At 40.9% G+C, this 24700-nt stretch overlaps 1 protein-coding gene across 1 annotated transcript in view; it reads left to right on the top strand.

Moving 5' to 3' along the window:
* The window catches only part of LOC101423221 (beta-galactosidase-1-like protein 2), an 88679-nt gene extending 64392 nt beyond the window's left edge, over positions 1 to 24287 (top strand). Inside the window, exons 11-21 of the mRNA XM_004467678.5 lie at positions 699 to 836; positions 1506 to 1586; positions 2177 to 2283; positions 12188 to 12334; positions 20414 to 20485; positions 20949 to 21036; positions 21665 to 21752; positions 22122 to 22233; positions 22843 to 22959; positions 23060 to 23123; positions 23828 to 24287. Of these exons, the coding sequence (XP_004467735.1) occupies positions 699 to 836; positions 1506 to 1586; positions 2177 to 2283; positions 12188 to 12334; positions 20414 to 20485; positions 20949 to 21036; positions 21665 to 21752; positions 22122 to 22233; positions 22843 to 22959; positions 23060 to 23123; positions 23828 to 23835 (1022 nt within the window). The 3' untranslated portion in view covers positions 23836 to 24287. The remainder of the gene's footprint in view (positions 1 to 698; positions 837 to 1505; positions 1587 to 2176; positions 2284 to 12187; positions 12335 to 20413; positions 20486 to 20948; positions 21037 to 21664; positions 21753 to 22121; positions 22234 to 22842; positions 22960 to 23059; positions 23124 to 23827) is intronic.
* Positions 24288 to 24700: the final 413 nt, after the last annotated feature.

Raw genomic sequence — 24700 nt, forward strand, 5'->3', positions numbered from 1 at the left:
AGAAATTGTAGTGGTGATGTGAAGAGGGTGGCCATGGTGGCTACTGATGGGAGAGAGAAAAAGAGATATGGTGTGGGTGCATTTTCAGGATTTGAACTTGTCCTAGGTGGTGCTGCAGGGATGGATGCTGGACGGTGTGTGTCCTGTCATGGCCCACTGGGTGGACTGGAGGAGAGCGTGGACTACAATGTGGACCACTGTCCATGTGCAGCAGTGGTTCTCCAGAATGTATTCGCTGGGTGCAGTTGATGTGCCACAATGATGGAAGAGTTTGTTGATGTGGGAGGGGTGGTGTGGGTGGGGTGGGGTGCATATGGGGACCTCATATTTTTTGAATGTAACATTTAAAAGAAAATAAGGAAAAAAAAACTACGAAAAAAACCACACAATATAATGGAAAAAAAAAAACCTGTCAAAAGTTACTAATATGGGCATAATGCACAAGCAAGTATTTAATACTTGCATTTTGTTTGATAGAAAACAATCTTTCAAATGTGAAACTGAGGAGAAGAAAACAATAAATTTCCAGTCAATTCTGTATAATCCCATTCATCTTCTGGGTATGAGGTCTTGGTTGATGTTCAAGGACAGAACAATCAAATTTGATTTATATGAGATCTAGATTATTTGAAGATACCGTGAGGGACTGTTAACCTTTCTCAAACTCTAATTTTCCTTTTCTTCCTACCTATACGCAGTGATGATGGAAAATGTGCGTGATATGTTCAAATTGAGGTTCTCCCTCAACTTCTATATGTTCCATGGTGGCACCAACTTTGGCTTTATGGGAGGAGCTACAGATTTGAATGGCTATCACCCCATGGTCACCAGTTATGGCAAGTAATTGTCCCCCAGAGTTTGTTTCAACCTATGTCAGTCCTCCATTTAAGACTGGAACTTTCAAATAGAAGCTTCACAACAACCAGAACAATATGCTTTACCTTCATGCATGTGAGGACTGAGGGTGTGGTATTTGTTCCTCTTGTCAGTACTAGAATTTATACACAACTAGATTAGGCTTTTGGGGACTTTGCAAGCAGAGAAGCCAGTAGTTTAATTTGTCCATCTGTTGTGCAGAACCTGGTTCTTAGAGAACAGATTACTCTGGATCTCTTTAGAGCATCAGTGTATGGATTATTGTGTTTTCCTAAGTCTACAGCTCTACTAAGTAGACAAGTGAGAAGTTGGGAATCAAAGAAAGGAAGTAGTCAAGTGAGAAATTGAATAGGAAGGATTCATTGGATAGGAGTAGCTTCAGGTTCTAGCCAGGGGTTTATTATATGTCCTATGGAAGCCCTGGAAGGTATAGCAAGTATCTTCTGGTTTGGAGCAATGGGGACACATACAGAGGTTTCAAGAAGATGGTCACTTGGCATTTTCTTGTCTAATGCCAAAAGTTTTCTCTCCCCAAAGCAACAATATTAAGCATCCTTTTGCTCAGTGCTAGGTTCTTATCTCTTCCTGTGGTGACAAGGGAAAGTGACAAATTTCCTTATATTTTTCAGACTATACAGCACTACTGACAGAGGATGGTGAATACACATCTGAGTACATCATGTATGAAGAGTTTTTTAGCCAAGTTATAGGTACCTAGCCACGAACTCAATCCAAACGCTATCTCAGTCCCACAAGGGTGCTGTCCTGCAAAGAGGGCAGTGAGGGAATGGATAGAGATCTTTTGGGGAGATAGTCAATTTGATCTGGTGTATTTTTTCACTGATTCAAATATGCACAAGATAGAATGCCTGCCCTTTAGGCACTCAACATCTAGGGCCATGTTCCTGAGTTGTGGCTGTGCATCAGAATCCTCCATGGAACTTCTAAAAACCAAAGGTGCCCAGACCTTTTGCAGAGCTATTAGATTAGGATATCCTGGTTGAGATGGGGAGGAAAGGGTGGATTCTGGCAGTTGTATTTTCCCACTGGGCTTTAGGAGATTCTGATGCTCAGTCAGGTGGAGAACTACTGGCCCAGCAGGGCACCCTGCTTCATGGGCAGATATGATAGAAATTTCAGTCAATTATGGCCAGTCTCATGACTCTCACTGGAATTGGGAAGTCATGTCTCATGACTTGGTCCTTCATTCTTGGTGGCTTTGGGATAGCAGAACAGGCCGTACCTTAGAACGGTGAAGGAAAGATCCTGAAATGGCTCAACTGCCTATTTTTCATTGCAGAGGTGCCCGAGTCTGTCAAACCAGAACGTATACCCAAGACTGCATATGAATCAATAACACCAACACATTTCCTATCACTGTGGGATGTGCTGCCCTACTTGGATGAGGTGAGCATGTCCTGGGCATAGAAATGTGGAATAGCCTTTGGACCAAAGAAAGGGGAGGGAAGGTCTTAGTTCACAGAACAGGGTGTGAGTTATTGAGGAACAAATAGCAATCATGAGCAGTTTTAGTTCCTTCTCCCAACTTTATAATTTAGAATAATGAACCCAGATAAAGATTTCAGAGTAAGAAATTTGAATTTGAAGAAGCAGTATACACGCTGCAGTTTACCAAGAATATTCTGTTTAACAGTCCTGCCAGGAAGAGGATCTATTGTCTTCTGAAGACAATTGGAAGGAAGGCATTCTGTACCTGTGGTGATGCTTGTCAAATTTTTGTGTCAGTAGAGGGGCTATTTCTTCAAACTTACTTTGACATTAAATCCATAAAACAGATAAAAGTCAGACTGTGCTGGTTAAAACAGAGGTGGTAGCTGTGTAGCTCTGTACTTTCACTCTCCCTGAGGATCAGCAGCCACTGCTCTAGGATGGTCTATGTGCCACTTCTGAGTTACCCCTACGGTTCTGAGTTACTCCCTGGTCCAGAGCAGAAGCTGCATGCTTATTTATACAGTGCTTCCTGAACATTAATGATTTTTAGAACTATGTTGTCAAGGTGTCATCTCAGAGAACTTCAAATCTAATGGGTAAGAAAGGGGAGTAGGCTAGAGATTAGAGGATTCTGGATTCCATGGTAAAGGAATGAAGCTGGCACAGCACTGTTGAGGGGACAGTGTTGCACTAAAGAGCACCTGCTCTGGAGCCAGACTGTTCAGTTTTGAATCCTTGCTCCCATATTTACCAGTTAGGAGCCTCAGGGAGGTCATTCATCCTCACTCTGCCGAAGAAGCCTCATTATTAAATGAGGATAATAATAATGCCTATCTCATAAAGTTATTGTATGGATTAAACAGTTAATATCTGTACCTGGCACATGATAAGTACTGAATATGTATTAGCAGTTATTATTTTTATAAAGCTATTGTCAGAATGTTGGACAATCAGATTAAATCACAAGATGGCATTGCAGTCAAGGTGATTTTGTGACCTGAGGGATGAATAGAAGCTAATGAGAAGACAGCAGGGTGGAGAGCAAGGAGTTTGAGGCACTGTGGACCCTATTTGTAAAGACATGGAGGAAACTGCCTGTTTGGGCAAATGCAATTGGGATTAAAGTGAAAAGTCTTTGTGGGAGGGTGGTGGAAAGGGACACAGACACCAAAGGAGGGAGCCACTTTATGGCCTTGCTGTTATTCCATAACTTTTTCTTATGGAATTTCAAAAACAAACAAAAGTAGAGAAAACACTAGTGAACTCCCATGTGCTCAACACCCAGCTTCATCTTTATCAATATATAGCTTGTCTTCTTTTATCTATACCATTACTCATTCTCTTCCACCCTCCACAGGATTATTTCTAAGCACATATAATATCATATAATTTTAGCTATAAATAGTTCAGTATCTTTCTCAAAAGATCAAGACTTTTATTTTTAAAAAAACCTACAAAATCATTATCACCCTTAACAATAATTATTATTATTTCTTAAAATAATTGGTGTGCTAGGAAATATTTAGCAGTTGGCTCTCTGGAAGGAAAAGCTATGATTAGTAATGTTTGCTGATGTCTGTGGTTCAATACTCCTACCATGGCTGATTCCAAGCTGTCGAGATGATATCAGTGAATACAGACTGGGGAGCGAAGTGCACAGTGGGCTCTCACGACCTGGTACAACTCAGCTTCAGCACCCCACTGCTTAAAATCATAAAAAATCCAATGTTCAAATTTTCTCAGTTATCTCATAAAATTTTTTAGCATTGATTTGTTAAGATTCAGATCCAAATGAGGTCCATCACACTTTTGCATTGAGTTGATATGTTTTACATATCTTTAAAAAATTATTTTTTATTTTTTAATTTGTTGAAGTATATCACTCATACATAAACATACATAAACAATAAGTGTATAATAATAGTTGTGAACTTACAAAACAAACATATGTAATATCATACAGGACTCTTATAACTCACCCTACCACCAATAGCTTGCATTGTTGTTAAACCTTTTTAACTAATGATTAAAGAGCATTGTCAAAATATTACTGCTAACCAAAGTATTTTCCACAACCAATCCTATTATTATTATCTTCATATCATTTATATATGAACATACATAAACAATTAAGTGTATAGTAAAAGTTGTGAACTTACAAAGCAAACATGCATAACATTATACAGGGGTCCCATACATCAACCCTCCATCAACACCTTGCATTGTCGTGAGATGTTTGTTACAAATTATGAAAGAATATTGTCAAAATCTTACTATTAATCATAGTCCTTCTCTTACATTTGGTGTGTCTTTCCCCCAACCCACCCTATTATTATTTTTTAAATATATTTTTTAAGACAGAAGTTGTAAACTTATAAAACAATCATGCACATGTGCAGAATTCCCAAACAACACTCTTCCATCAACACACCATACTGTGGTGGAACATTTGCTACAGATAAGATAATATCATCTGATTGTTACCATGTCCATAGTGTTCATTTGGCTGACATTTTCCATACTGCCTCATTATCAACACAGTACATCTTTTGCATAGATGCAAGAATATTATATTATTACTGCTAACCACAGTCCATAGTTCACTCCGGCTGTATTATTCCCATGCTACTCCACATTCCCAACATCCTGCAGTAGTGATGTACATTTGCTCTAGTTCACAAAGGACACCCTTGCATCTGTGCCATCCACTACAATTCTCATCCACCTCTTGGTTTACTGTGCTATTCCGTTCCTAGATTATTCTCTAGCATTCTGTCAATTGGCATTTACATACCTAGACTACCATTTTCAGCCACAACCCCATTTATAAACTAACTGTTACTCACTATGTGTTACCATCCCCTCTATACATTTCGACACTTTTACAGTAAAGCTGACTGAAATGTCTACATACATTAAACATCAGTAGTCCATCCAGTCCTCCTCTTATCTCCTTTAAGGATCCACCACCCACTACCAGGTCTTGAAGATATTTTCCTACAATTTCTTCTAGAAGTTTTATGGTTCTTGCTTTCATTTGTAGGTTTTTGATCAATTTTGAGTTAATTTTTGGATAAGATGTGAGAAAGGGGTCCTCTTTCCTTCTTTTGGCTATGGGTATCCAATTCTTTCAGCACCATTTTTTGAATGGACTGTTCTGCCCAAGCTGTGTGGGTTTGACAGGCTAGTCAAATATCACTTCACCATACATGTGAGGGTGTGTTTCTAAGCCATAAATTTGGTTCCATTGGTCTATGTGTCTGTCTTTATGCCATATTGTTTTTACCACTATAGCTAGGTAATATGATTTAAAGTCTGGAGATGAGGATTCACTTTTACTTTTTATGGTGTTTCTGGCTATTCAAGAACACGTACCCTTCCAAACAAATTTGATGATTGTGTTTTCAATTTTTTTTAATGCTGGTGGAATTTTTATCAGGATTGCATTGAATCTGTATATCAATTTGAATAGAATTGACATCTTAATAATATTTAGTCTTCCAATCCATGAACATGGAATGTTCTTCCAGTTACTTAGGTCTTTTTTGATTTCTTTTAACATTGAGTTGCAGTTTTATGAATATAAGTGCTTTACATCATTGGTTAAGTTTATTCCTGGCTATTTGAGTTTTATCTGTCATATTTTATTTTTACCACTCTTTTGACACTTTTAGTTACTTTTAGTGATATAATCTTCATTTCTAGACTCTCTTCCATGCCTCTCTCTCCTGTCTTTTCTTTTCAGTCTCTAACATACCCTTTAGTATTTCCTGAAAATTTGGTCTCTTGCTTAGAAATTCTCTTAGTTTCTGTTTATCTATGCATATTCTAATCTCGCCCTCATTTTTTTTAGATTTATTTTTTCATTTCTTTCTCTCCCCTTCCCCCATCCCCCGGTTGTCTGCTCCCTGTGTCCATTTGCTGTGTGTTCTTCTGTGTCCACTTGTATTCTTGTCAGTGGCACCAGGAATCTGTGCCTCTTTTTGTTGTGTCATCTTGCTGTGTCAGCTCTGTGTGTGTGTGGCATCATTCCTGAGCAGGCTGCACTTTTTTCATGCAGGGCAGCTCTCCTTATGGGGTGCACTCCTTGAGCATGGGACTCCTCTACCCAGGGCACACTCCTATGTGGTGTGGCACTTCTTGCGTGCATCAGCACTGCACTTGGGCCAGCTCACTACATGGGTCAGGAGGCCCATGGGTTTGAACCCTGGACCTCCCATGTGGTAGGTGGACGCTCTATCAGTTGAGCCAAATCCACTTCCCTTGCCCTCATTTTTGAAAGACAGTCTTGCTGGATATAAGATTCTTGGCTGGAAGTTTTTCTCTTGTAGTATCTTAAATATATCAGACCACTGTCTTTTTGCCTCCATGGTTTCTGGTGAGAAATCAGCACTTAATCTTTTTGGGTATCCCTTGTATGTTATGCATTGCTTTTCTCTTGCTGTCCTCAGAATTCTCTCTTTGTCTTTGGCATCTGACATTCTGATGAGTATGTGTCTCAGAGCTGATCTATTCAGAATTTTTTTTAAGATGGGAGTATGTTGTGTTTCTCGGACATGGATATCTATGTCCTTCAGTAGTGTTGGGAAATTTTCTACCATTATTTCTTCAATTATTCCTTCTGCCTCTTTTCCCTTCTCTTCTCCTTCTTGGATACTCATGACATGTATGTTTACATGCCTTTTGCTGTCATTTAGCTCCCTGGGACCTTGTTCAATTTTTCTCATTCATTTCTTCATCTGTTCTTTTGTATGCTCACTTTAAGAGGCCGTTTCTTCAAACACACCAATCCTTTCTTCTCCTCAAATCTACTATTATATAATTCTAATGTTTTTTAAATTTCATTTATTGTACCTTTTATTCCCATAAGACCTATTTTTCTATGTATGCTTTCAAATTCTTCTTTGTGCTCATTCAATGTCTTCTTAATATCCTTAATCTCTTTAGCCATCTCATTGCATTTATTAAGGTGATTTGTTTAAACATCTATGATTAGTTGTCTCAAGTCCTTTATGTCATCTGGAGGCTTATCTTGTTCCTTTAACTGGGGCATAGCTTCCTGTTTTTGGTGTGGATTGTAATTTTTTGTTGGTGTATTGGCATCTGGCTTACTAGAGTATTTATTCTGGGTGCAGTTTTTCTCTTTATTTTAGGGCTTCCTGCCCTTTCTCCCTTGCTGGTTGTGCAGTAGGAGCCAAGGTTGCAATCGGTGCTATAGGCTGTGGAGACTCAAGCTGCCCTCATTGTACCAGGGACCAATGAAGCTTCTCCCAGTTTTCTTCTTTGCCAGGGGTAGGGACAGAGTCACAGCTGTGTGGAATAATCCAAGTTATATAGGCCTAGACTGTAGTTGCACAGAGAGACTGATGAAGCTTCATGCTGCTTTCTCCCCTGCCTGAGGTGGGGATGGAGCTGCAGGTGTGGGCAGCAGTCTATGCAGTGTGGGTTCAAGATGACTGCCGTACCGAGGGACCACTATCAACTACCAACTGATGATGCAACTGGAAAAGGACCTTATACGGAAGGTTCAATGTGGATCAGCAGAATATCCCTGTCTACATAAAATAACATGAATTTAAAATGCTGTTTGACCTAAAGTAAGGGGGAAATGGAAAAGAGAAATGAGTTTATATGGCTACGAGTTTCTAAAAAAGAGTCTGGAGGCTGGCAGAAGGATTGCCCTCATGCACAACTGAGCAGAGTCAGAGAGACAGATAAAGCAGATACAACCCCCAGATATCGGTTCCTTCGAGGGCTAAAGAGACCCATGGGAGTTATGATCATGGCCGATGGGGTTAACTACCAGGTCAGATGGCCCCTTTTTGGAACTGGTGTTTATGTGTGATGAATCTGGACTCAGATGGGATCTTCCTTCATAAGACTTTCATGCTAAGGTGATGGAGGTGCAGTTAATGTTGGGGTTTAAGATATATTTAGCGGATTTGAATCTCTGGACTGACAATGTGATAGCCAGGTCCTGAGCCTCAACAGACTCCAGCACCTACAATATGATTTATTGTACTTATCACACTCAGCTAAGATGGAGTTGAAGAAGGACAACCACCACACCATGGAGCCTAGAGTGATTACAACTGAAAGTGGGAGGATTGCATCCAACATCCATGTGGAATCTGAGCCTCCTCTTGTCATAGAGGTGCAATGGACACAACCAATCCAATGTCCACATAGAAGAGGTGGCATTGGATTGGGAAAAGTGGACATGGTGGATGATGGGTATGGGGAAAGGCAGGAAGAGATGAGAGGTGGACGCGTCTTTGGGACATGGAGCTGCCCTGGATGGTGCTTCAGAGGCAATCACCGGACATTGTAAATCCTCACAGGGCCCACTGGATGGAATGGAGGAGAGTATGGGCCATGATGTGGACCATTGACTATGAGGTGCAGAGGTGACCAAAGATGTACTTACCAAATCCAATGGATGTGTCATGATGATGGGAACGAGTGTTGCTGGGGGGAGGGGGAGAGGTGGGGTGGGGGGGTGGGATTGAATGGGACCTCACATATATATTTTAATGTAATATTATTACAAAATCAATAAAAAAAAATTAAAAAAATAAAAAAAAAAAGATGACTGCCGTTGCCCTGATAGACTTCTAATTATTCAGTCTGTGGCAGCCAAAGGTACCCACAGTTACCTGGATAGGCTGGTGTAGGGCCTGCCAGCCTTCTCCCTGCCAGAGGCAGGGCTGAAGCCTAGACTAGGGCAGGCCCATCTAGGTGAAAGAAATTGGTTCCTAGTGTCACTGTGATTTTCGGTCAGCCCGGCTTCCCCTCAGGCTGGGGGCGGAGTCAAAATGGCAGCCACTGGCTTCTTTCTGACTTGAGCAGATTCACACCCCAGCTGTTCCCAGGGTTGTATCTTAGCCAGTCAATCTACCAATCAGTAGCCAAAGTCAGCAGCCAATCATCTCCTCCCCTGTTTTTGAGAAATGGAGGTTCCAGTTTTAGCCAAAGAATAGCTCATGGGTGGCTCGAGCCACCAGAGTAGGATAATCACCAGCCTCCGCGGCTTGGCCGATAGTTTCCAAGAGAAGCTGGTGTATGTCCCCACAGCTTCCTCCCTGATGGAGGTGGCACTGAGGCCTGGGCTAGAGCTGCAATCTCACCTGGATGGAAAGAAGCCGGTCCCCCCCAGCACTTGGATTCTCAGTCTGCCCCATTTCCACTCGTGCCAGGTGTGGAGTTAAGATGGCACCTCCCAGCCTCTTTTTAACTTGGACAGGCTCAGACTTTAGCTGTTTTCAGGATTGTACTTTAGCCCACCAAATTTACTCATCGGTAGATGAAGTTGGTGCCCAACCATCTCTTCCTCCCCTGTTTTTGGGACAGGAAGCTTTCTGTTCAGGCCACAGAACAGCTCCCGAGGTGGCTTGTGCCTCTAGTGGATGGGCACCAGCCTCCGGGTCATGGAGGCTTCTCTGCAGATGGGCAGTCTCCTCTTTCCATTCCTTCAAGGATGTGGCAGGATGCTCTTCTGGTCCCCAAATAGGTGCTTCACCTAGCTCCAGATAGCTCTGGGTATTTAATAGCTGCTCTTTAACAGGAGCTGACTCTAGGAGCACCTTTTTCATTCCACTGCCATCTTGCTGGTTCTCTGTTTTACATCTCTTTTACCTAAAATATTTTTTCTTCTTATTCCATTTATTTGTTCAAGAATCTGCATTATTTGTACTATAGAATTCCCTACGTTCTGTTTTTTTTTTTCTAATTAGATCCCCACTGTGTCAAGTAATATGTTCCTGTACTCTCTGCATTTTTAGCAAGGTGATAGATCTTGATAGATTCAGTTTAAGTTTTTCCTTTGTTGTTTTCCAAGTGTACTTTGTACGTAGTGCTATGTACTTTCTATGCATCCTGTTCCAAGAACATAATGTCTGGTTGTTTCTGTTTTCATAATTCATCAATGGGGTCCAGGTGGAATTATCCTGAACCCCCAAATATCACTTTTCCCTTCAGCCTTTTACCTAATGGTTTTAGTAGCCATAACGATTATTGCCTGTATCTAGTATTTCATTAGGGTTTTCAAAATGGTATTATTCTAATTCTATCATTTCTTTTTCATTTACTCCCCTGAATTATTCTACAGAAAGCAATTTTCCTTCAATTGTTTTTGCTACCTTAAAGTACAGTTTATACAGAAAAGTCAGAACAAAGCTCATAATTTTCTTTTATCAAAATAACAAATGGCTGTCCTCTGAAGGTAGCCAGTGAGTTGTTTTGTTAATATGGCTCTTCATATGATTATAAACTCAGAAATTTTAAAACACACAGTATATTTTGATCCTACCATAGTGGTTCTTTTAGATGCTCATATTGTCCCATTTTTGACTACTGGAATGCCCTTCAAATTGGCTCCTTTTTTAAAAAAAGATTTATTTATTTATTTATTTATTTCCCCTTCTTCTCCCCACCCCAGTTGTCTATTCTCTGTGTCTATTTGCTGCGTGTTCTTTGTCCGCTTCTATTGTCAGCGGCACGGGAATCTGTGTTTCTTTTTGTTGCATCATCTTGTTGTGTCAGCTCTCCATGTATGCGGTGCCATTCTTGGGTAGGCTGAACTTTTCTTTTGCGCTGGGTGGCTCTCCTTACAGGGCGCATTCCTTGCACGTGGGACTCCCCTGCACAGGGAACACCCCTGCATGGCACAGCACTCCTTGCGCGCATCAGCACTGCGCATGGGTCAGGTCCACATGAGTCAAGGAGGCCCGGGGTTTGAACCGCGGACCTCCCATGTGGTAGACGGACGCCCTAACCACTGGGCCAAGTCCGCTTTCCCAAATTGGCTCTTGCATCTTGTCCTCTTGCTATGACTTATTGAATTTATGGAGATCTTTGCTTTTTGGTCACAAGGATGTATCAAGCTCTTTTGTTGCACGTCCTGCCACAGAGCTTATTTTCCACAAGGAGCTCTGAAGGGCCATTTTTTGTACTTATAAATTTGATTTTTCCCCTAAAAGTTATGGAAAACCATTTTATTGCACGGGTGGGAGTCAAATGATCACTTGGCAGGATTTTTAGGTAGCTACATGGGGTATGGATTTGAGTGAGGCCATGGCAGAGCATTAAAAGCAAATAGAAGTGTCCTGCCATAATCCAAGAGAAAAGTAAAGAGTGCTTGAGCTTAGATGATAGGAATTAAGGAGGATCAGTCAAACAACTGTTTTGAGTAAGACTCTTTGGGTTGATGTGGGCTGTTAAAGGAGGTGTCAAGGATATTGTCCATGCTTTTTACCTCTTCTGAAAGGAAAAAAGAGTAGGATAAGGAAGTGTGGTAAATACAGTTTGGGTTATACTGAGTTAGAAATATCTATGGATCTCCAGATGGAGAAGTTCAGTAAATATGAGGGTAAGCAGATAAAGAATGCTTTAGGTCAGTGCTAGATAAACAGATTCATAAACCATTTTGGTCAACTAGACCATGAGTTAGAATTAGGTCTCTCAGATAGTATGAAAAGGAAACAGATGAGATGGCCAGTGTTAGAATCTGGCACACGTCGTTTGGGATTACTGACCATAGGAATCTAGTTCAAACTCCATCATGAGTTGATGAGTGACTCTTCCACAAATCATTCCCTTTTCTTGAAGTCAGCTTTTCCATCTAAAAAATAACAATGCCTTCCCTGGTATATACAGAGAAACATGAGGCTGCTTCGGAAAACAAAAAGGGCAATTTATATGCAGTGCTTAAGCATGACGATCACTACGTTTTTCTTTTTTATGCTTCTGTCCCCAGGCTCTCGGGACCATTCCTCTGGCGACTTGGGCTTTGGGTAGAGGTTTCTGAGTTTATTCTCTCTAACCTGAACTGTCATCCTGTTTTTGCTCTTGTCTCTGCCAGAAAATCAAGTCATTCAAGCCAATCAACATGGAGCGTCTGTCTGTGAATCAAGGTAATGGACAATCCTTTGGGTACACAGTTTATGAGACTTCCATCACCAGGGGAGGCTACCTCTACTCGGGGAACCATGTTCGAGACCGCGGTCAGGTAGGGGACAATGGACTGGTCCCAGGGCCACTTCTCTGTGTTTATAACTCAACTACTGCTGAGAAGCATGTTTAAACAATGATGAACTCTTTTTATGACCTTCAAAAATTATCACTCTTTCTTTAACCTCTGTCCCTTCCATGAAATATTTTGCTTGTATGCTACTGCTACTGTATGTCTAAGGTGTGAGGGAGCTCTGGGGGGGGAGGGTGCCCACTGAACTCCTATGGGAACTGATGGAGTTTTTTTGAGGTGACTTGAGAAAAACTTTAGTAGCCCCTCTGCCTATTGTGCATCAATCCTTATCATTTAAATGCTACATTCTGCAGTTGGCTCTTTTCATTTAATCTCATGACACCCATCTGAGATACTTATTATAGAAGAGGAATCCTCAGAGAAATTAAGTGACTTTTAAAGGCTGTTTATACTAAAAGTGGCAGTGCCAAGGCTGACTCTAACTGAAGAGCCATTTCACTAGGTGTTGGGAATTTTTTTTAAACTTTATTTTGTACACTTAATAATTGAAAATATAAACAATTAAAAACTAAAAAAAACACAGTTAAATTAAAAACATAAATTTCTCAATTAAATGTACTGGATACCTTTAACATTTTTTTAATCATACAATATGTTGCACAATATATTTGGTTCACAGTAATGCAATCGTACAGTATTTGTCCTTTTGTGTCTGGCTTGCTTCGCTCAACATCATGTCCTCCAGGTTCATCCATGTTGCCATGTGCTTTATGACTTCATTCTCCTTACAGCTGCATCATAGTCCATTGTGTGAAGAGACCACAGCTTGTTTATCCATTTTTCTGTTGATGGACACCTGGGTTGTTTCCAACTTTTGGCAATTGTGAATAATCTCACTATGAACATCGGTGTGCAGATGTCTGTTTGTGTCACTGCTCTCAATTCTTCTGGGTGTATACCCAATAGTGGTATTGCAAGATTATGTGGCAACTCTGTGTTCAACTTTGGGAACTGCTAAACAGTACTCCACAGTGGTTGTGCCATTCTGCATTTCCACCAACAGTGAATACATATTCCTGTCTCTCCACATCCTCTCCAACACTTGTAGTTCTCTGTCTTTTTAATAATGGCCATTCTGATAGGTATGAAATGATATCTCATTGTAGTTTTGATTTGCATTTCCCTCATCGTTAGCCATGTTGATCATTTCTTCATGTGTTTTTTTGACATTTGTATTTCTTCTTTGGACAAATGTCTATTCATCTTTTGTTCATTTTTTAATTGGGTCGTTTGTCTTTTTATTGTTGAGTTGTAACATCTCCTTATATATCCTGGATATTAAATCCTTATCAGATGCGTGATTTCCAATTATTTTCTCCCATTGAGTTGGCTGCCTTTTCACCCTTTTTTTTTTTAAAGATTTATTTAATTCCCCCCCTCCCCTGGTTGTCTGTTCTCTGTGTCCATTTGCTGCGTCTTGTTTCTTTGTCTGCTTCTGTTGTCATCAGTGGCACGGGAAGTGTGGGCGGCACCATTCCTGGGCAGGCTGCACTTTCTTTCGCGCTGGGCGGCTCTCCTTACGGGGTGCACTCCTTGCGCGTGGGGCTCCCCTACGCGGGGGACACCCCTGCGTGGCATGGCACTCCTTGCGCGCACCAGCACTGTGCATGGGCCAGCTCCACACGGGTCAAGGAGGCCCAGGGTTTGAACCCTAACCACTGGGCCAAGTCCGTTTCCCCCTTTTCACCCTTTTGACAAAGTCCTGTGAGGTGCAAAAGTGTTTAATTTTGAGATCTCATTTACCCATTTTTTCTTTTATTGTGTGTGTCTGTGGGTGTAAAGTCCAAGAAACCTCCACCTACTAGAAGATGCCTACATTTTTTTTTATGGTCCTGGCTTTTATATTTAGGTCTTTGATCCATTTTGAGTTGATTCTTATAAAGAGAGTGAGATAGGGGTCCTCTTTCATTCTTTCGGTTATAGATCTCCAGGTATCCCAGCGCCATTTGTGGAAGAAACTGTTTAGTCCTGTTAACTTTAACTTGGTAGGTTTGTAAAAAACCAGTTGACTGTATGGGTGAGGGTTTATTCTGGATTCCCAGTTCTATTCCATGGATTGATGTGTCTATCTTTATGCCAGTACCATGCTGTTTTGACCACTGTAGCTTTGTAATATGTTTCAAGGTGTGAAAATCCTCCTACATTGCTCTTCTTTTTGAGAATGCTTTTGGTTATTCAGGTGCACTTTCCCTTCCAAATGAATTTGGTAATTGCCTTCTCAAATTCTGTAAAGTAAGTTGTTGGGATTTTAATTGGTATTGCACTGAATCTATAAATCAGTTTGGGTAAGATTGACATCTTCACAATATTTATTCTTCCAATCCATGAACACGGAATGTCTTTCCATTTATTTAGGTCTTTTAAATTTTCTTTTAGCATTGTTTTGTAGTTTTCTGCATATAGGTCCTGTACTTCTTTGGTTAATTTGAGTATTTTTGTTGCTTTCGAAAATGGAATTTTCTCCCTGATTTCCTCCTCAGACTGTTCAGTGTACTGTACAAAAACATTACTGATTTTTGAGTGGCGATCTTGTATCCTGCCACTTTACCGAACTCATTTATTAGCTCAAGTAGCTTTGCGGTGGATACTTCAGGATTTTCTAAGTACAGGATTATATCATCCACAAACAGTGAGAATTTTACTTCTCTTTCTGTTTGGATGCTTTAATTTTTTTTCTTGTCTAGTTGCCCTAGCTAGAACTTCTAGTACAATATTCAATAACAGCAGTGACAGTGGGCATCCTTGTCTTGTTCCTGATCTTAGAAGGAAAGTTTTCAATCTTTCCCCATTGAGTATGATGTTGGCTGTGAATTTTTTATATATGCCTTTTTATCAGATTGAGGGATTTTCTCTCTATTCCTATCTTTTGAATTGTTTTTATCAATAAAGGATGCTGGCTTTTGTTGAATGCCTTTTCTGCATCGATTGAGATGATAATGTGTTTTTTCCTTCAATTTGTTAATGTGCTGTATGATGTTGATTGATCTTCTTATGTTGAACCAGCCTTGCATACCAGGAATAAATCCCACCTGGTCGTGATGTGTAAATCTTTTGATATGCTGTTGAATTCGATTTGCAAGTATTTTGTTGAGAATTTTTGCATCTATGTTCATTAGAGAGATTTGTCTGTAATTTTCTTCCCTTGTAGTATCTTTATTTGGCTTTGGTATTAGGGTGATGTTGACTCATAAAATATGTTGGTAATTTTCCCTCCTCTTCAAATTTTTGGAAGAGTTTAAACAGGATTGGTGTTAATTCTTTTTGAACTGCTTGGTATAATTCACCTGTGAAGCCATCTGGACCTGGACTTTTCTTTCCTGGGAGATTTTTTAAAAATGACAGACCCAATCTCTTTAAATATGATTGGCTTGTTAAGTTCTTGTATTTTTTGTAGTGTCAGTGTAGATTGGTTGTGCATTTTTAGGAATCTGTCCATTTCATCTAGGTTGTCTAGTTTGTTGGCATATAGTTTCTTATAATATCCTCTTATGATTCTTTTTATTTCTGTGGGGCCAATGTAACCTCTCCCCTTTCATTTATGATTGTATTTACTTGCATCTTCTCTCTTTTTTTCTTTGTTAGTCTAGCTAGGGGTTTGTCAATTTTATTGATCTTCTCAAAGAATCAGGTTTTGGTTTTGTTGATTTTCTCTATTTTTTTTTTTTTGTTCTCAATTTCGTTTATTTCTGCTCTAATCTTTATTATTTATTTCCTTCTGCTTGCATTGAGATTGGTTTTCTGTTCTTTTTCTATTTTCTCTGGTTGTTCAGTTAAATGTTTGAGTTTAGCTCTTTCTTCTTTTTAAATATAGGCATTTAGGGCTATAAACTTCCCTCTCAAGACTGCCTTTGCTGTATCCCATAAGTTTTGATATGCTGTGTTCTTGCTTTCATTTGTCTCAATATATTTATTAATTTCACTTGCAATTTCTTCTTTGACCCACTGATTGTTTAGGAGTGTGTTGTTCTGCCTCCATACATTTGTGAATTTACTTTTTTCCTGTCTATTTTTCACTTCCAGTTTCATTCCATTATGGTTTGAGAAGGTGCTTTGTAAAATTTCAATCTTTTATATTTATTGAGAGCTGCATTATGCCTTAACATATGGTCTATCCTGGAGAAAGATCCATGGGCACTTGAGAAGAATGTATAACCTACTGAGTTTGGATGCAATGTTCTGTATATGTCTATTAGTCTAACTCATTAATCATATTGTTTAAGTTCTCTGTTTCCTTGTTGATCTTCTATCTAGTTGTTCTATCTAATGATGTGGGTGGGGTATTGAAGTCTCCAATAATTATTATAGAGATGTCTATTTCTCCCATCAGTTTTCCCTGAGTTTTTCCCATGTATTTTGGGGCACCCTGGTTAGGGGCATAGATATTTATGACTTATATTTTCCTGGTGTATTGTCCCTTTTAAAAATATATATAATGGCCTTCTGTATCTCTCACAACTTTTTTGCATTTAAAGTCTGTTTTGTCTGATATTAGTATAGCTACCCGTGTTCTTTTCTGATGACTTATTCACATGCATTATCTTTTTCTAACCTTTCATTTTCAGCCAGTTTGTATTGCTGGGTCTAAGGTGAGTTTCTTTTAGGCAGCATATGGATGGCTCATGTTTTTTTAACCATTCTGTCAGCCTGTATCTTTTGATTGAGGAGTTTGATCTATTCACATTCAATGATATTACTGTAAATACACTATTTAATTCTCCATTTTATTCTTTGGTTTTCATATGTCATATCTTATTTTTGTCTATCTTTTTACTCTTTTGGTTATCCTTTCTGCTATTCTTTCTTCTATACTTTCCTCCAAGCCTGTCTCTCCTGTCTTATTCTTTCAGGTTCTAAGGCTTCCTTAATATTCCTTGGAAAGGTGGATTCTTTTTTGCAAACTTGCTTAGTTTTTGTTTGTTTGTAAATATTTTATACCCACCTTCATATTTGAAGGACAAATTTGCTAGATAAAGAATTCTCAGCTGGCAGTTTTTCTCTTTCAGTATGTGAATTTTATCATACCACTGTCTTCTCACTTCCATGGTTTCTGAAGAGAAATCTGCATTAAGTCTTACTGGACATCCCTTGTACATGATGGTTTGCTTCTCCCTTGCTGCTCTGAGAATTTTCTCTTTATCTTTGACATTTGACATCCTGAGTAGTATGTGCCTTGGAGTAGGTCTTTTTGGATTTATTCTGATTGGGTGAGCTTCCTGGACACGTAAGTTCATTTCTTTCATGAGAGTTGGGAAATTTTCAGCTATGAGTTCCTCAAATACTCTTTCTGCCCCTTTTCCCGTCTCTTCTTCTGGAACTCCCATGACATGTATGTTGTTGCATTTTGTGTTGTCATTCAACTCTCTGAGCCTCTGCTCAATTTGTTCCATTCTTTTCTCTCTCTGTTCTTATCTATCTCCAATTTTAGCTGTTCTGTCTTCAGTATCACTTATTCTTTCTTCTGTTGTTTCAAGTCTGGTGTTGTATGCCTCAAATGTGTTTTTGATCTCATCTATTGTGTCTTTCATTCCCATGAGCTCTATTACTTTTCTGTTTAGCATTTCAAATTCTTCTTTGCACTCAATGACTGCTTGATATCATTTATCTCTTTGATAACATTGTCTTTCAACTCATTAATTTGATTTTGGAAGTTTATGTGCATCATGCTTATTCTCTCAAATTCTGATATATTCCTTTTCTTGGGTCATGTCTTATATTTTCTTAGTATGGCTTGTAATTTTTTGCTGATATCTAGGCATCTGATTAGGATGTAGTTTATGCAGATGCTCAATTTCTTTCTCTTTTGTAGGGATTTAGTGGAAGGAGGCTGTGTATTACCACTGCACTTTGATTCTTGGCTTGACCTGGATTTTTTGGATTGTCCTGCTGGTTGCTCAAATCTGGGCACTGGACCCAGTAATTAGTTGTAGACTCACTTCCTAGGGCCTTGGGGAAGGAGGCTATAGAGACCAGAAAAAAACTCTCCTAATTATTTTTAACTTTCTTGTGTGCACTTCCTTGGTCTGCCAGCAGATGGCACTCTTTGGCAGCTCTCAGTTCAATGCCTGGTCGGAGTGTATTTGTTGCAACGTAGACTGGATCAATGTAATAGAGCTTCCTGTCTGGAGGCTAAGAGCCTCATAATTCGAACTTTCTCTGAGAGTTCTCCAGCCTTCTCTGGCAGCCCCCCACTCCACTCCCCTCTGAGTCCTTGACAATCAGTCCCTATTAGTAGAGGAGGAGATTGGGAGGGTTGTATGACTTTAACTGGCTCTAAGGCAAACAATGGCACTGCCCCAGCTGGCCTAGAAGGGCTCTTGGGACACAGCAGACCAAATTTGTGAGTCAAAAGCTGAGTCAGCCTTAGGTTATGTCTCTCTCTCTCCCCTTTCCTGGGGCGTCCTCAACAATTAGTCCCAGCTAGAAGAGAGGAAGGTTTCGAGGTTTGAATTCCTCCATTCCTTCCCTGGCTACCAGAGCAAACCACTGTGTGGTCCCACCTGACACAGCAGAGAAAATTTGTGGGTCAGAAGCTGAGTCAGCCTTAGTTGTGTCCCCCTCTCTCCCCTTTGCTGGGGTAGTAGATCCCTTTGTCTGTAGTCACAGGCCCAGAGGTCCGAGAACTCTAAAGTGTCTTTAGTGTTGGGGATGGTGCTGGCAGTAGCAGCTGTTGGTTTCAACTCACAGTTCTGTCATTGCAATTCCCCTCCTTTGTCCCTTTTTCCTCTGGTGGTGTCCAACCTTTGCCTTGTGTCCTAAACCCTAGGAGATCTGTTTCTTGGTTATTTCAGTCTGTCCTCTAGGTACTTTTTGGGAAATTTTCTTGTGCTTCACATTTTTCTTCCAAGGCTTCAAGTATTTCATTGTTTACAACTCCAGTCCTCCCCTCCTCCTCAGCTGCAGACCCATATTTATTGCTGTAGACTGGGCATTTATCTTTATATGTCCATAGGCTGCTCAAACCCATGTTCAAAATCAAACTCATTAGCTCCTAAAGAAACCTCATTCCTTACATTTTTTCATGGGTTCTCAGCCTCTCAATCTAAAAATGCTGCTGCCATCCTCTTCTTTTCCTTCACACCTTACTTTCAATTAATCTCCTGTATGGTTTGATATAACCCAATTTTTCTTCTTTGAAAATCCATACAGTCATTGTCTTAATCTAGTTTTTGTATCTTTCTTCTGCTGTTGATAGGCCCTCAAAACTAATGTTCCTTCTTCAGATCTCTTACCTTTATTCTCCACCCCCCTCTCCTCTTTACTAAATCCCTCTATCTGACTGCCATCAGAGCTTCCTTCTAAGGTAAAAATCTCATCATGTTACATCTCTACTTATGGTCTCCACTGGTTCCCCTGACCACCATCACCATGTCTAGATTTGTTCTCCCTCTATGCTTCCAGAGTCAGAGTAGTTTGACTATTTTTAATTAGTCAATTATTTATTCTGATTATTTCTGCACATTATCTCCTGATCTGAGTTCATCAGTGGCAGACTTGTATGACCCTTCCCCAAGGAAATATTCAACCCTGGTGTAGGTACTTAGTAAATGACTGTAGAATATATGAACATTGTAATAACTCTAGGAAGTTCAAAATGTGAATTCTCTGTTCTGTGTATTAACCTTTTCTGCATTTTTAATGTGTGGGTTTTATCCTTACCATTTCTTAGTTAAATTTCATTTGAAAAATTGTAATTTAACTCAGTCTGAGGGGCAAATTAGTTGTTGTTCCTTTTCCTAGCCTAGATGGTGAAGGCGGTGAACCTTCTGAGGTGGCCTAATCTAGGGCTGAAGCAACATTGTAGGGAATAGAGGAAAATGGATTTAGATTCAGATCATGCTTACAAACCAGATATAGAAGAGATAGCAGGTTTTCAGATAAAAATCTGGGAAAGCCTGTCAGAATTGGATCCATTACACTGATTTTATGAATTCTTGGTCAGGTTATAGAGTTCTGGGAGACAAGACTTGTCCCTCTCTTTGCTTTTTGAGTCCTTCTTCCTCCTTTCTTTATAAGGATCAAATAGTGCTTTCTTCTCTTTGGCAGGTGTTTTTGGATAAGCAGTATATAGGAGTCCTGGATCATTCCACTGATAATCTGGCTGTCCCCCAAAACCAGGTATGTAATTCAATTGTCAATCAACCAAGAGTTCCATTGGCTGCTTAGCCCTGGGCTCAGCTGTCCACACACCTGGCCTGTGATGGTCCATTATGCCTCCCACTGTCCTTTTGAATGGGTCCTTGCAGAGGGAGGACTGTGAGTCTCTAGGTACAGTGGACATGCCGAGGGTGAGCAGAATTTTACCTTGGATATTTGTAATTCAAGAAACTCTGGGTTGGTCATCAGCATTAGAAGAGTCGCTAGTAAAATGCTCAAATGACTGTTTCCTGGAAAGGACTGGCCCAGCAGTGTGGCAGGGGTGGAGGGGATGCGATGAGTAGAAGGGGCAAGAACACAAGAAGGTTTGCAGCCTTCTCATGTCGATCACTCTGCTTATATCCCATCTTAGTTTCAGGGGAGATCTAGAAGGCCTGTAGATGATGCCTGAGTAATACCAATTCTGCTGGTCTTTCTTGGACAGGACAAAAAGAAAGCCAAGAACCTGACAATCCTGGTGGAGAATCAAGGTCGACTCGCTTATGGGCAGAATATCAATAAGGAGAGAAAAGGTGGGTTCTAGAATGAAGAAGCTTGTGACCAAATTCCTGATGCTCTCACCTCAGGCAGAGGACAGTTACACAGTTTGAAAGAGAGCAAGATCTCTCAGCCAACAAGACATCATGATGAAGTCTTATTTGCCGGGAAATGATGTGGAGCAAACCACCTTGCTCCTAGGTTCCCCAAGTGTGTTCAGTAAAACCAAGTCAGCATCAGTGCACTGCTCATCTTCTTGGGAGAAGAGGCTTTTCAAAGTTGCTTCTTTGGAAGAAAGCTGCAAAATACCTCTGGAGAACAAATGGTTAGGGTCCCTTCCCAGGAAGTGTTTTCTTCTCTGGAGCCCATGCCTGCTGCTGTCCTCTCCCAGCCTCCAGTGCTCACTGGGCACAGAGTCATACACACCTTCCTTCTCCTACCTCAGTGCTTCCATCTGCTTAAGGATTAGAGCTAACTTCAAGCAGACCTGACTAGCATTGCAGTGACTCCTGTGTTGTCACTATGGAAGATTTAGTCTTACCTAAGAGGTGTGCACTCATATTTTGCAGAAACTTCCATCTTCCTTCAGCGTAGCCCTGGCGCAGCCAATGCACATCTGCATCTCTTTCACCTTCTCAGGCTCCCTTTCTTCCTCCATGCCAGGTATAACGGGGGATATCTATCTGGACCATTCTCCATTAAGAAGATTTACAATATCCTGCCTGGATATGACAACTAACTTCATAGAGAGGTGGGTGCCTGGCCATTGACTCAAGGCAATTGATTGAAGATGGGAAGCATTTAGAAATGGGATGAACCTCAGAGATCACCAAGACTAACCTTTGGGTTTACAGAGAAGGGAGATCAAGACCCAGAACATTGAAGGAAATGACCTCAAGTGTCATAGTTATCTGGGGGCAGAACAGTGACCTTAATCTCATTCACCCACTTTCTGTTCTCGTGTTTTATTAACTATGCCCTGCGAGGCACATGCCTATGCTAGAGCTTTAGAGGGCCCACTGGGCTCTGGCAGGGAGAGATTTACCTCAAAGATCACCATGACACATACATAGTAAAGATAGGCACTGCTTTTCCACTTGCTGCTTGACTTCTCTCATAGGAACCTTCCTAACCATTGGAAATCAATCACCCCTAAAACGAGGGGCCCTGCCTTCTTCCTTGGTTACTTGAAAATTGATGAAACTCCCAACGACACCTTCATAAACCTGGAGGTGAGTGATTGGTCTTCTCAAGCCCATCTCCCTCCCATCCCAGAAGGACCTTTGAGAAAAACCTCCTCGTTGCACGAGTCCTGCCCTGTGTAAGGGATCTAAGCTCTAAAGCATCTGTGATGCTTCTCCCTTCCCCAGTATTAATTAGGGTAAGATGGAAACTAAACCAGAAATGCAAGCTAGACATGAGTAGTGTGTCCTACTGGGGACAGCTATAGTACCCACTGCACAGGAAGCCTGATGAGAAGGGCCCACAAGATCCCAGATCTAATTCAAGAGCTGAGACCCTTAATGAACTCATTGTCCATTCTCGAGAAGATATTGTAGGGGAGATTCCAACACATTTATTGCCACATCTCAAGTTGTACAATTCTAGCTATGTTTTGGGCCCAGAATGTTTTCAGGATATAGCCCTTCCCCTGGCTTGGACAGACACAGGAGTTGAGTAGAAATCAGTGCCCTCCTTCTTGAGGCTGCAGAGTCAACTCCACACCAGGGTGAGTAGTAAAGAATGCTCTGAGTCACCTCCCATCCAGGGCTAGTTGTCATTCCTTGTGTCTTTAAATCCAGAACTTCAGATCTTGAATCTTCCATTCCAATCTTTTCTAGGGCTGGAATAAAGGGGTAATATTCATCAATGGAAAAAACCTAGGGCGCTACTGGAAAATAGGTCCCCAGAAAGCTCTTTACCTTCCAGGACCCTGGCTTCAATTAGGAAGAAATGAGGTGAGCCCCTCCCCTGGCCCCCTGGTCCATGATTCTTGGACTCGGCCTACCCTCAGAGACAGGGCACGTTTTCATGACCTCCTTATCTTCTTTTTGACAGATCATTGTATTTGAGGAATATAAGCCTGGCCTAAAAATCCAGTTCACAAACACGCCTGATCTAGGTATGGCATTCTCAAGGGGTAATTTGCAGCATCAGTGGCCAGTCATTTTGGATCTTTCTGGTTGATGTAGACATAAAGAAGGCGGACAGCACACCATCTCCCGGGACCTGGAAGCTCTTGCACAATAGAAAGATTTTCTCTTAGGCCTGTCACAGCTCCACTCATCATCTCCCATTTTAAGATGATACAACTCAACCCACCCCTCAAGCCCAACCCCCTCAGCCTTCCATCCTTCCAGACATTTCCACTGTGATTTCTGAACCTCCTGTTTCATTGTGAACAAAGTTTCCAATATCTTAAACTTTTTGCGTTTTCTGAAATTTACCATGTTTCCTACTGCTCTTTCCCATGCTTCCCTGTTAGATAATTCCAAGGTACCTTTTCTGGTACTTTCCCTTGGGTTTCCCTAGGCAAGGAATGGATGTGCCATTTGCATCCTGTGAAACTTTTGCTGATTTTATGTGCCTTCCTATAGTAGATGTCAGTTTGTGTAGTTGTATGTCCAGCTCCCTGACCTCTTTTGCTGGTAGCAGGCTCCAGATTTCCATCCGGAGAAGAGTATTTGTAGAGTATTTGAGTAGACTATTTCAGTATTTGAGGGGCTATTAATCAAGCCCTTCTTGTTCACTCACAACTGTCCCTCCCTCCTGGGGGTGGGGGAGGGAATGTGACCTATGATATGCCAATCAAACTTTCTTTTCCAGGATATTGAACGTTCAGGGGAGGGACATAGAGTTGGAAATTGAGCTAATGGCTTCGACAGTGGTGCCAGGATGAAGTCGTCTGTTGGTCCTACACCTGGGTCCCTGGACTGCCTGGCGACTCTGTCCACACCAGAGCTTGCTCAGCATCTACCATCCACCTCCTACCCTGCCCATACATTCCTCTTTTGGGTGAAGTTAGCTAATCTGCTTCTGATGCTTGCAGCCAAATAAATCTACTCCATGCACAATGGATACCACGTACATGATTGCTACAATAAAGATGCTTGATGAAATAAAACATTGAAAAATGTGAAGATGCTCATAGACCCAACAAATGTAAATCTGAAACAGTAATGATCTTTCCAACAAATCAAATAAAACAAAAAAGTTGATTCAAGAAATGACAGGTGGTTCATAAATGCTAAGTATATTTGCTGCAAATAAAGGTGTTTTCCTTTTACTTCCCAGTACTCTTTCCATCCTCAAGTGAAACTGCACTTCTTTGAGATTTATGCCAACCAACCATCGCATTCTCTGCCTCTCCTTACCATCATATAGCCACTTCTTGGTCACCCACTTTTGGCAGCTGACTTTCAGCCCTTGTTGAGTTCCTGCTCCTCCTATGGGCTGCTCGACCCTTCTAATCAGTAAAGGGCAGTGAGAGCTAAGTAGCAGGCTGCCACAATTGCTCCAATCCAGTTTGATGCCTCAGGTTCCTTGTTTCCTTGTGTAAGTGCTCATTAAAGCAGTGATGGCGAGGGCAGAACAGGTGAGAATGTTGAGAAATGGAATACTTGTGGTAGTTTGTATACTGACCAGAGGATTTGGTAGAGAAAATGGCAGCTATGGACAGTGTCCTGTAGATCACTTGGC

Source organism: Dasypus novemcinctus, chromosome 27 (assembly GCF_030445035.2).
Source record: "Dasypus novemcinctus isolate mDasNov1 chromosome 27, mDasNov1.1.hap2, whole genome shotgun sequence".
NCBI classification, from domain to species: domain Eukaryota; kingdom Metazoa; phylum Chordata; class Mammalia; order Cingulata; family Dasypodidae; genus Dasypus; species Dasypus novemcinctus.